At 40.1% G+C, this 13,134-nt stretch overlaps 1 protein-coding gene across 12 annotated transcripts in view; it reads right to left on the bottom strand.

The window, feature by feature from the left end:
• The window catches only part of BPTF (bromodomain PHD finger transcription factor), a 150,737-nt gene that overhangs the window by 110,766 nt on the left and 26,837 nt on the right, over window positions 1–13,134 (bottom strand). For all 12 annotated transcript variants that reach the window (XM_035026244.1, XM_035026235.1, XM_035026238.1 and 9 more), the window contains exon 2: window positions 596–1,418. In XM_035026244.1, coding sequence (XP_034882135.1) covers window positions 596–1,418 — 823 coding nt within the window. The remainder of the gene's footprint in view (window positions 1–595; window positions 1,419–13,134) is intronic.

The raw sequence follows: 13,134 nt of genomic DNA, 5'->3' as shown, positions 1-13,134 counted from the left end.
TACAGATATAGCAAAAGTAAAAAGAGAAGCAAGAAAATCTTAACACCAAAATTAGGGTGAAGATTACCTCAGGATAGGCTGTAGGGAACATAACCAGGGAAGGGCCCACAGTGGCATCTGCGTTGTAATAATTCTAATTCCTACCCCACCAAGCAATTAATAGACTGGTGTATAATTTGCTTTTTTTCGTAAATTTTTTTCTTTCTTTGTAATTTAAGAAACCTTTAATGCATTTATTTCTTCAAGTTAGAAATTATGTAACTGTGTAACTCCTTATTAAATCACAGAAGTTTCTATTACATCAGCAGCATAGCTCTGTTATATCAGTCATTAAGGAAACTGGCTTAATTTTAAATACATACAAAAATTAAGACCAGGGGCACCTGGGTGGCTCAGTTGGTTGGGCGACTGCCTTCGGCTCAGGTCATGATCCTGGAGTCCCAGGATCGAGTCCCGCATTGGGCTCCCTGCTTGGCAGGGGGTCTGCTTCTCCCTCTGACCCTCCCCCCCTCTCATGTGCTCTCTGTCTCGCTCATTCTGTCTCAAATAAATAAAATCTTAAAAAAAAAAAAAAATTAAGACCAGATTTACTTACATTATGAGTCTTCGGTTTAGGAACCAGTATTTCCTCCGACTCCTGTCATATCCAATAGGTTCGTGTCGAATATATGGTTTGTTTTTTTGGATTTCAGCAACACAGTCAGTCACGCCAGGCACCTTATGTGCCACACAGACTTCACACTGCCATTCGTCCTCTGGCACCTCCTCAAGAGGTGGTTTCACACATTCCAAATGGTATACTGCTGAACATGTCTCACAGCAAAGCAAATCCCCAAGTTTGTGACAAACCCGACAGTGGTCATCATATTGGATCACCCCTTCAGACATCAATTCCTCACGAGCAATATTTGTGGTAAGAAACTGATCGACTAAGAACTGCAGAACTTTGATTTTGTTCTCTACTGGTCCATAGGGATAGTCCTCTGCTTCTTGGTAAGGAAGAACATGATGGTACTCCTTATCACTCTCACAGTACACCCGCAGCACCTCTGGCCACGTCATGCCGTCTATGAAATACAGCGTGGAATTAACGCTATCTTTCAGATCAGCAGGCCCAAAGGTAGTATTGGAAGTGTCTTCCTCACGCAAAACCGCTTTCAAAAGCACAACGTGCATCTCCGCCATAAGTGTGCACTGCTCTTGACTCACCAGAGCTGCACAGAAGTCCTCAAAGCGAAAAGGAGACAACCTTAAAACAGTGCCAAAGTTCCGCAGTACCTCATAAATGGCAATAACATTCATTATATGCTCATTAGGCACCATTAAATCCTCAGAGGACTTGGGAAATTCAAGGGGTGGGATGTCTTTCTCTTCCAATATCGGAGAACGAGGCCGATGTACTCTTGGTTTTCGCCTACCTGTAAAGAAAGAAATGGCATAATTACAAATCAGTACATCGTTTCTTTTTTAAAAATATTTAAGTAATCTTTACACCCAAAGAGGGGTTCGAACTCACAACCCTGAGATCAAGAGTCACATGTTCCTCCAACTGAGTGAGCCAGGTGCCCCACAAATCAGTACATCATTTCTAAAAACTAAGAGTTTTCTAAAAGTTTTTCCTATCTGGACATACACCTCAAAAAATAAATAAGCATACTTCTATTTTTCTAGTAACTGTCAAGTTAAAATAATACCAATAAGTAATGATTTAGCTCTAATTTTTAAGTCTAGAAAAAATCTGAATTCGAAGTTTCCCCATTATATTACAAACAAGTAAAAAATTTTCAATTATACTCAGCTCTCAATTACCTAGAGGGGTTAACTGGTGTAGAGGCAACCATGATAAAAAATAACTGTGTTTATGAAAGATCTGAAAAGAACATAAGTGAGAAAAAACATCCCCATGTAAGATACGAGGCACAACGGAGCTCATACTGTGTCTGCTGCGATACAGAAATGCTGCTCAACAACCAGACAGGAAGTTCTCTGGTGAAGCACCCCTTTTCCTCTGCCAGAAATGCTTCCTGAGAGCCACGTAGCGGGGAGTTCCACAGGGAAGCACAAATTTAGGACTGAAACAGAAAGGAAGGAGGAAGTAAGAGAGGAGAGTCCCAGTGCTGGGAGAAGGGAAAAGGGAGGTTCAGGTAGGAAACAGACAACAGACTATGTATATTTTTTAGCAGTCAGTTAAACAACTGTAGGCACCTGTTCCCCAATTTATGAGATGTGATGTCCAAGAATATATAATGTATGCATATAAATGTATCAATATTTAGCACATTTGAGAACTTTGTACCAAACATAGATACTTTTAATTCTCTGAATGAGTCTATGTGGTATTTTAATAAGCCCTGCTATATAAATAAGAAAACTTGTTGAGGGCGCCTGGGTGGCTCAGTTGGTTAAGCGACTGCCTTCAGCTCAGGTCATGATCCTGGAGTCCCGGGATCGAGTCCGCATCGGGCTCCCTGCTCGGCAGGGAGTCTGCTTCTCCCTCTGACCCTCCTCCCTCTCATGCTCTCTGTCTCTCATTGTCTCTCTCGCAAATAAATAAAATCTTAAAAAAAAAAAAAAGAAAGAAAGAAAACTTGTTGAAAGAAACAAGTTTCTGGGGTGCCTCGGTGGCTCAGTTGATTGAACATCTGCCTCTGGCTCAGGCCATGGTCCCGGGGTCCTGGGATCAAGCCCCGAGCTGGGCACCCTGCTCAGCGGGAGGCTGCTTCTCCCTCTCCCGCCCTCTTGTGCTCTCTCTCGCTATCTCTGTCACTATGTGTCTCTCTCTTTCAAATAAATATATAAAATCTTAAAAAAAAAAAGTTAAAAAAAGGGAAGAAACAAGTTTCTCCTAAATGGCTATGCCTGTATTACTATCATTATCATTATTATACTTTCCAATGATGTTTACAGAATAGGAAATGTATTTTTAAATATCAGAAATAGGGATGCCTGGGGCGCCTGGGTGGCTCAGTTGTTAAGCATCTGCCTTTGGCTCAGGTCATGATCTCAGGGTCCTGGGATTGAGCCCTGCATCGGGCTCCCTGCTCAGCAAGAAGCCTGCTTCTCCGTCTCCCACTCCCCCTGCTTGTGTTCCCTCTCTCTCTGTGTCTCTCTCTGTCAAATAAATAAATAAAATCTTAAAAAAAAAAAAAGAAAGAAAGAAATAGGGACGCCTGGATGGCTCAGTTAAGCACTGCCTTCGACTCAAGTCATGATCCCAGGGTCCTGGGATGGAGTTCTGCATTGGGCTCCTTGCTCAGCGGGGAGCCTGCTTCTCCCTCTGCCTGCCGCTCCCCCTGCTCGTGAGCCCGCGCTCTCTCTCTCTCTGACAAATAAATAAAATATTTTTAAAAAACAAAAAATAAAATAAATATCAGAAATAATTCTAACAAAATCAATTAACATTAAATTCATTTTTGTACAATTAACTTTTATCAATCATGATTTTGGGTTACTGGTAAGCTTTTTTTTTTTTTTTTTAAGATTTTATTTATTTATTTGACAGGCAGAGACACAGCGAGAGAGGGAACACAAGCAGGGAGAGCGGGAGAGGGAGAAGCAGGCTTCCCGCCGAGCAGAAAGCCCGATGCGGGGCTCGATCCCAGGACCCTGGGACCATGACCTGAGCTGAAGGCAGACGCTTAACTACTGAGCCACCCAGGCGCCCCACTGGTAAACTCTTTTAACTACCTGCTCCCTCCCCCATTCCTGAGCCCTCACTTCTGGCTTTGTCTCATTATCTGCACACTAAAAGGGTGTATGGTATAAGGAGAAAAAAGTATGTTAAAGAATATAAAAGGCCAAGATATTTTAATTTATACATGCACACCCAATATTCATTCACTGAAAAGATTTTCCAAATAAAAATATATCCATTACTTTCTGGAGAAAAAAGTCCAAGGGATCACCCTGGGCCAGACATTGCTGGTGAGCCTATATAGCGAGAAAGGAGCCTACATCTCGGCAAACTTCACAGAAGTGACACCATCTACACAGATGCAGTTTTCACAAATTCAATTAAATCATAGAATCACCATGATAGTAAGCATCATGATGGGTAATCCATTCCATTTTACTGTCTCCTGGAAATTATTTAGGACTTACTATATAAATATAAATGAGAAAGGAGTAAAAGGAAGACTAAACCTAGAGGAATTTCCTCAAATAAGAGAAGAAACACAAGTCAGCAGAGACAAAACTGCTTATAGAAACAGTCCCTGCATTCCTTTCAGATGTTTATGCAAAATGCTGTCAAAGAGCATCCAAGTAAAGAATCACAGAAGGAAAGGCTGGAAAAGCAGTTCCAGGACCAGGAGAATGTAGATGTCCTTAAACGTTAGGTTTAGGAGTCTGTATAGTAGTACTTTATACTGGCAGTAATGAGGGTTGTTACAGGTTTTCTAAACAGGGCAAAGGGTAGAATGTTCCAGAGAGACTTCTCTGGCTTCACTGTATAGAATGAAACCAGAAGCAGGGCATCTTCTGCAATTAACCATAAGATGAAGACTGGGATTCAGTGAGAACTGAATGGCTGTGAGAACAACAAAAAGATGGATACAAGTGACCTTATGAAGAAAGACATCAACAGGTGTGGAATATACCACCACCACCTTAAGATGTAACTCCATAGGTTACCATTTCCTTCAAAAGCTTTTCTAACCTCCCCAGGCTCTTCTGAATTCCCATAGCCTTCTTCAAACCATGTTATCTTATAATTTACCTTTTCATGGTATCTACTCCATCTCCCCAGCTGAACACCTAACTCTTATGCCAAAGAGAATCTGGCATATTTCTTTTATTAGTAAGTATTTGCCCAGCATCGTTCCCTATAGAGAATTTCCCTTCCCCCACACCACGTGATTCTGCTGACCCCCCCCCGCCCCCAGTCACAGTATTCCATCTCCTCATCACTGGCATGGAGATATGACCCAGGGCAGCCCAGCAAGACTCTTTGCCCGGCATTTTATATTCATCTGTTAAGTGAGAAGTGCTCTGAAGCCCTTTCTTTCCATGAAGGAGGCCAGAGCTGTCCGTGGCTAACCCATCATGGAAGAAGGGAATAAGGATGATGGACAGAAACAGAAGTAAGATATAAGTACTGATAATTCTTAAGCCCTTGGTGGAATGTATCCCTCAGTTCTCACAGCTACAGAAACCAAAACCCTTTCCCTTGCGCTTAAGTCAACATGTTGGTTTTCTATCACTTGCAAATAAGAGTACTCATTAAAAAGTATCTGACACTGTATCTAGTAGGCTTTTTATAATGAGAAACACAATAAATTACTATTTAAAGTCTATCAATGAAAGCAGTTAATGTTAAAAAAAAAACTGCTGATAGTAATCTATGTGTAAAGCAATAACAGAAATACTGTCTAAATTTAATGTCTAATTTTATTTTTTTAGTTATTTTTTTAGAGGGGGGAGAGTGGCAGAGGGAGAGGGAGAGAGAGAATCTTAAGCAGGCTCCATGCCCAGCGCAGAGCCCAATGCAGGGCTTGATCTGATGACTCTGAGATCATTACCTAAGCCAAAATCAAGAGTTGGACACAACCCATCGAGCTACCCACACGCCCCTAATGTCTAAGTTTAAAGCACCAGCTTTCATACATTCTGAAAGATTTTGGATAACCATTGTATAGATCTGATCTTTAACAGTTCATTTAACTTTATAAGCTAAAGTCTGTTCATTTTCTGTTGGTATTAGAGGTAAAAGGACAAAAAGGCCCATAAATTCTACATTCTACACATCTAGCTGGAAACCACAAAATAGCTTCTATTCAAAGTATGACTATAGTCATATACATACTGAAAGTGTGAGCACTTTTGAAAGTTAACAGTAAATATAGGTCAGTTCCCTCTGAAGCATTACTGGAAAAGTATAAATTGTTTCAATTTTTTAAAAGGCAATGTGGCAGATCTGAATGTATAACCCTTTGACCCGACAATTCAACCTCTTAGAATTTATCCTACAGATACACACACACACACACACACACACATATTTAAGTGCAAAAAAATTTAATGCAAGTTTGTAGAAGTCGAAGTTTTGTGTTTTTTTCTTTTTAACCTAAATATACATCAATACTTAAATGGATTATGAATTATGATTATCTACACAATGTAATCCAATCTAGCAGTTGAAAAGAACAATGTAAAATTCATATATCTGAAATGAAAAATCTTAAAGATACATTATTAAATGAAGAAAAAAGCCAGTAATGGAGAAAAAAGAACAATGAATAGAAAGTCAATGAGGGGCACCTGGCTGGCTTAGCTCATGGAGCATGAGGCTCTTGATCTCAGGGTTGTGAGTTCAAGCCCCACACTGGGCATAAAGCTTACTTAATTTAAAAAAATGAAAAGAAAAAAAAAAGAATGTCATTGAGAAAAGAAATTAGAAACAAAAGGAAAAAAATAGGAGGGAACAAGGATAATAGATAGATAGATAGATAGATAGATATCTAAGAAGTCATTTAAGATTCTTCTTAGGGACACCTGGGTGGCTCAGTTAAGCGTCGGACTCTTGGTTTTGGCTCAGGATGTGATCTCATGGGTTGTGAGATCCAGCTCTGCCACAGCCTCTGCACTCAGCAGGGAGTCTGCTTGAAGATGCTCTCCCTCTGCCCCTCCCCCTGCTCACACCTGCACACACACACACTCTCTCTCTCTCTCTCTCTAAAATAAATAAATAAATCTTAAAAAAAATCTTTTTAAAGCAGTTGTTTCTGAGACCTGGGGGGACAGAAAAAGAACTATTTTTTTTACTTTTTTACATTTTTCAATATCACATGCATGTATTTTTATTTTAATAACTTAAAAGAAAAATATTCGGCAGGTATCTATGCACACATATGAAACAATATTCAAATCAATAAAATGATGCTGCTACTAATGGCTTACTGATCGTCACAAATATAAGATCATTATGCCAAATTCAAAGATTCAGGTTTACAGAACTGAGCACAGATAAGAGTATATAAAAAGAAAACTCAAAATTAAACCATATAAGCTCCTCAACTGTCAACCATTAGTATTAACGAGTCATTTCAACTATTCATAAAAATGTCTTTATAATGTGCCATTGAAGATTACACTCATCATTTTCAACACTGATCTAATATCTAGCAGACAAATTATATTAATTTTCCTGTTTTTTTAAAATATTTTATTTATTTATTTGAGAGAGAGAGACACAGCGAGAGAAGGAACACAAGCAGGGGGAGTGGGAGACGGAGAAGCAGGCTCCCCGCTGAGCAGGGAGTCCAATGCGGGGCTCGATCCCAGGACCCTGGAATCATGACCTGAGCCAAAGGCAGACACTTAACGACTGAGCCACCCAGGCACCCCTAATTTTCCTCTATTAAAAAAAAAAAAAATTCGGATCACTACATTTGTATCTTTGGAGTAAACACCCAGTAGTGAATTGCTGGGTCATAGGGTAGCTCTATTTTCAACTTTTTGAGGAACCTCCATACTGTTTTCCAGAGTGGCTGCACCAGCTTGCATTCCTGCCAACAGTGTAGGAGGGTTCCCCTTTCCCCGCATCTTCGCCAACATCTGTCATTTCCTGACTTGTTAATTTTAGCCATTCTGACTGGTGTGAAGTGGTATCTCATTGTGGTTTTGATTTTTATTTCCCTGATGCCTAGTGATGTCGAGCACTTTTTCGTGTCTGTTGTCCATTTGGATGTCTTCCTTGCAGAAGTGTCTGTCTGTGTCTACTCCCCATTTCTTGATTGGATTATTTGTTCTTTGGGTGTTAAGTTTGATAAGTTCTTTATAGATTTTGGATACTAGCCCTTTATCTGATATGTCATTTGCAAATATCTTCTCCCATTCTGTCGGTTGTCTTTTGGTTTTGTTGACTATTTCCTTTGCTGTGCAAAAGCTTTTTATCCTGATGAAGTCCCAATAGTTCATTTTTGTCCTTGCTTCCCTTGCATTTGGTGATGTTTCTAGGAAGAAGTTGCTGCAGCTGAGGTCGAAGAGGTTGCTGCCTGTGTTCTCCTCAAGGATTTTGATGGATTCCTATCTCACATTTAGGTCTTTCATCCATTTTGAGTCTATTTTTGTGTGTGGTGTAAGGAAATGGTCCAGTTTCATTCTTCTGCATGTGGCTGTCCAATCTTCCCAACACCATTTGTTGAAGAGACTTTTTTCCATTGGATATACTTTCCTGCTTTGTCAAAGATTAGTTGACCATAGAGTTGAGGGTCCATTTCTGAGTTCTCTATTTTGTTCCACTGATCTATGTGTCTTTTTGTGCCAGTACCATACTGTCTTGATGATTACAGCTTTGTAATAGAGCTTGAATTAACATCTTCTCTTCTATCCTAATATCATCTATTCTATTCTGTCAGCTTTTAAAACATGCTGCTGCAGTCCACAGTTTAAAAATCACTTCTCTAGAGAAACCTTCCTCATGTATGTGCAGAATATACGGTATTATTTAAAAAGCAAATAGGGCGCCTGGGTGGCTCAGATGGGTTAAGCGTCTGCCTTCGGCTCAGGTCATGATCCCAGCGTCCTGGGATCAAGTCCCGCATCGGGCTCCCTGCTCCTTGGGAGCCTGCTTCTCCCTCTGCCTCTCTCTCTCTTTCTGTCTCTCATGAATAAATAAATAAAATCTTAAATAAATAAATAAAAAATAAAAAGCAAATAAACAGCTAATCAAACTAGAAACAACCAAAATGTACATCAAGAGGGGAAAAATTAAATTGTGGAACATTCATTTGATAAGATTCTATAGAGCAGTCTTGAGTAATTTAGGGCTTCATATGTCAGCATTGTATCAATCTTAAAAAAAAAACACACCAAGAAACAAACAAAAAAAATTGCTACAAAAGGATAAACAACTTGAAACCATGCAAAACAGTTCTATCTACTGCTTATGGAGAGATGTATGAATATACATACATACATATAGGTACATGAAGTAGTATTTAACATAACCACAAGAATGAAATCTCCTTAGAGACAGGGAGTTTTTCTCTATGTTGTTTGTTGTTATCAATAGCGGCTGGCACACAGTAAGATACATAATATTTACTGAAAAAATTAGTCGTTTTTAAGCGCTAGCCCACACAATTACACAAGAAAATTATGTCTACATAATCTGCAGATGTTAGAAATGTGCTTTTACTCCTCACTATGAGAACTCCTGGAACAGTGCTCCTCAAACTTCGTACAGCAGAATCACCTAGAGAGCTGATTCTGATTAAAATAGTTTGATTTAATGGGTCTAGAAAAGAGTCTCGGAATGTGCATTTCTAACAATTCCCAGGTGGTGCTAACTGTGCTGGTCTGAGGCTGCACTTTAAGAACCACTGCCCTAGAACTTAGAAAGGTATCCCTCTGAGATCCAGACAAGCAACAATTAATACACATCAGGTGAAATTCACTAATTCCAAAAAGCACCTTCAAACCTTGCTACTCAAAACGTGACTGGCATCATCTATGATGCTGGCAAGAAATTCAGAAGCTCAGGCCCCAGGTCTACTACATAAGGATTTGCAGTTTCTCAAAATCTTCAGGTGATTCATACGCTCATGGAAGTTTGAGAAGCTGCCTGAAATACTCGGTCATAAAACTGGAGATGCAGCAAAGTCACACGGTAAGCTGTTAAAAGTAGAGCGCCAACATGCAACCCAAATTTACAGAAACCCCGGTTAAGCTCAGTAATCTGTATTTTTATCTTTCTCCCCAGGTAATTCCCTTGTGCAGTGAAATTTGAAAACTACTGCTTTACAGAAATTGGATATTCCTCCTATCAAACAGAAAGTAAGGCTTTCGTGGAAACTCAGACAAGAAAAACTAAGGGGTTGTCTCAGAAGACATGACTAGAATAGGACTGATGTGAAAGAAAGTTGAAGCCTAAGAGGGCGCCTGGGTGGCTCAGTTGGTTAAGCAACTGCCCTCAGCTCAGGTCATGATCCTGGAGTCCCGGGATCGAGTCCCACATCGAGCTCCCTGCTTGGCAGGGAGCCTGCTTCTCCCTCTGACCCTTCCCCCTCTCATGTGCTCTCTCTCTCTCATTCTGTCTCAAATAAATAAATAAAATCTTAAAAAAAAAAAGTTGAAGCCTAATCAAAGACATTAATAAGCCTACAAAAAACAAAATGCTAAGGATGGAAAGTGGTCTGTGTGAATTCTAGGGGAGAAAACGAGCACTAACGAGCAAGAATTTGTCCATGAATTTCCAGCACAGTCAAGGGAGAGAATTTCTTGACTGAATAACAAAGATTCTGGCCCATGAGATATGTTACTACCTTAACAGAAAAACTGTGTTACTATGTATAGATACTTTTTTAAAAAAATGAACTGGCACTTCCAAAACTTTCCACTCTTTAGTATTTCATAATAGAAGTCTAACTTACCAGGGTCTGCAGGGATGCTTCTCTTCTAACTCTTTGGAAGAACAGGTCAACAGTATGGATTTTTAAAATATGCACTGTGGGCACAATCTGCATTTGTTTGGCTAATTTCTCTCTCTTTTAAAAGATTTTATTAATCTCAGGGATGCCTGGGTGGCTCAGTTGGTGAAGCATCTGCCTTCTGCTCAGGTCATGATCCCAGGGTCCTGGGATTGAGTCCCCCAACTGGGGCTCCTTGCTCAGCAGGGAGCCCGCTTCTCCCTCTGTCTGCCGCTCCCCGTTTGTGCGTGCTCTCTCTCTGAGACAAATGAATAAATAAAATCTTTAAAAAAAAAAAGGATTTAAAGTAATCTCCACATCCAAATGGGGCTTGAATTTACAACCCCAAGATCAAGAGTCATATGCTCCACCGACTGACCCAGAGAGGCCCCCCAATTTCTTTTTTATTAAAAACAAAAACAAAACACACACACACACACACCCTTCTCTATACATTCTAAAAAGAAAATGCCTTAATTTGCTCAACTTGTGAGAAATCCCCGACCTTTTCTAGGGCTCTGATCAAATGTCATCTCTTCTCTCCTGTGCCTGCTACAACTGTGCTCCTCTGGCACTCTGTATAGCTCTTCACTGTGGCTGGAGTATGTTTATATTACAGGCAATCATTCATGTGCCCCCAGCTCATTTGTTAACTTCCTTAGAGCACAAACCTAACTAAAAAGTATTTGTTTAACTAATGACACCCAGAAGCAACACTATTTGCAGAAGGAGGAGGTCCAGAGGCGAAGTCATGCCAAGATTAAAACCCTGATGCCACTGTAGATTTTTCAAAATCTGGTTTATAAATTTTTATCATATTAATTCTAAGAAGAACATTTACATAAGTCTCTATACAATGTGTGTTTCTAGAGGAAAAAATGTAGTATTGTCTCCCTATTTCTAATCAGCATATCTGAGAGAAAGATGGACACTCAGTATTGGTATAAGGGATGAAGGAAGATCATTTTCATCAGAAGTTAATACTCTAGATCTAATAAAATCTATTTAATATATAGTTACACATAAACTATGAATGGCTTAACAAAAATAAGTCACCTACATTCACTAGTCATCTTTTAAAAATTATGAAACTCATCTGTCCTAAGTAACAAGGATTCTCCCTTTCATCTGGAATAGTGTCCCATTCTGGTTCAGTGGGTAGAGCATGTGACTTTCCATCTCAAGGTCATGAGTTCAAGCCCCATATTGGGTGCAGAGATTACTTTAAAAAAAGGGAAGGTGCGGGGGGACACAACTAGCTAGTTTCAGTTGGAATAGTGTCCCAACCCAGTTTCAAGGTTATTATTCACAAGGCTGTGCTCTTCCAGTGAGTACATTCCATTTGTCTCCATTCCCTATTCTTTCGTGACAATAATACGAAAAACAGCAGCTAGCTTTCACAGAGGGCTTCCAACAGGAATTGTGCTAAGCACATTTAAATGCTTTATATCATTTTATCTTCAGATCAACTCCATGAAATAGGTACTAAATTTTATCCTTTTTAAAGATGCATGTAGAGGGGCGGCTGGCTGGCTCAGTTGGTGGAGCATGTGATTCTTGGTCTCGGGGCTGTGAGTTTGAGCCCCACCTTGGGTGTAGAGGTTAAAAAGAAAATCTTAAAAAATGTAATATAAATAAAAATAATTTAAAAAACTGAAAATAAAGATTCATATAGAAAGGCTAAATCAGGGGCGCCTGGGTGGCTCAGTCATTAAGCGTCTGCCTTCGGCTCAGGTCATGATCCCAGGGTCCTGGGATTGAGCCCCGCATCGGGCTCCCTGCTCAACGGGAAGCCTGCTTCTCCTTCTCCCACTCCCCCTGCTTGTGTTCCTGCTCTCGCTATCTCTCTCTCTCTCTGTCAAATAAATAAATAAAATCTTAAAAAAAAAGGAAGGCTAAATCACTTGTCCAAGGTAACACAGCAAGTATCACTAAGAGAAAAAACTAAAACGCAAATCCACCTCAGGGGCACCTGGTACCTTAGTAAGTTAAGCATCCGACTTGATTTCAGCTCCGGTCATGATCTCAAGGTCGTGGGATTGAGCCCCGCATCATGCAGCACAGAGTCTGCTTGTCCCTCTCTCTCTCTCTACTCCACCCCCAAGCCCCCACACCCACTCACGTACATGCTCACTCTCCCTCTCAGGTAAATAAAATCTTAAAAAAAAAAACCCAACCACAAATCCACCTGTCTCCTAAGCTTGTGCTCTTTGCATTAGACTTCCTCTCTTGTTAAAAACCACCGGAGTCGACCTCTCAGCAAAAAGGCATTTGAGAAATAACAAATGCTCTTTGTGCAGGTGGGAGAAACAGCAGATAAAGGAGATCAATGACAAGGTTAGAAAGTATGAGCCCTGAAAGCAAAAGTTTTAACAAGAGCCAGCATTTCGAGTACTTAATTAGCCACAGGTAGCTAGTGGCTACCACACTGAACAATAAAGATAAGGAACATTTCCATCATCACAGAAAGGTCTACTGGGGACAGCCTTGGTCTAGAAATAACATCTAGGGACTACTGCACAAAGACTGGAATTCAAGTAACAACCGCACCGGGTTATTAACACAAAGCTAAAATATATTTAGTACCCTCTCTCTTTAAACAATTACAAAGTACTAAAAACATTTTCTATGGGTTTCCAACAAAATAAGAATTCCATTAAAACTGATATAAAAATGTATGCATCTGGGGCGCCCGGGGGGCTCAGTCGTTGAGCATCTGCGTTCA

This window comes from Mirounga leonina, unplaced genomic scaffold, assembly GCF_011800145.1.
Source record: "Mirounga leonina isolate KUSES-001 unplaced genomic scaffold, KU_Mleo_1.0 Mir_197, whole genome shotgun sequence".
Classification (NCBI taxonomy): Eukaryota; Metazoa; Chordata; class Mammalia; order Carnivora; family Phocidae; genus Mirounga; species Mirounga leonina.
This window is presented reverse-complemented; position numbering and strand designations above follow the sequence as displayed.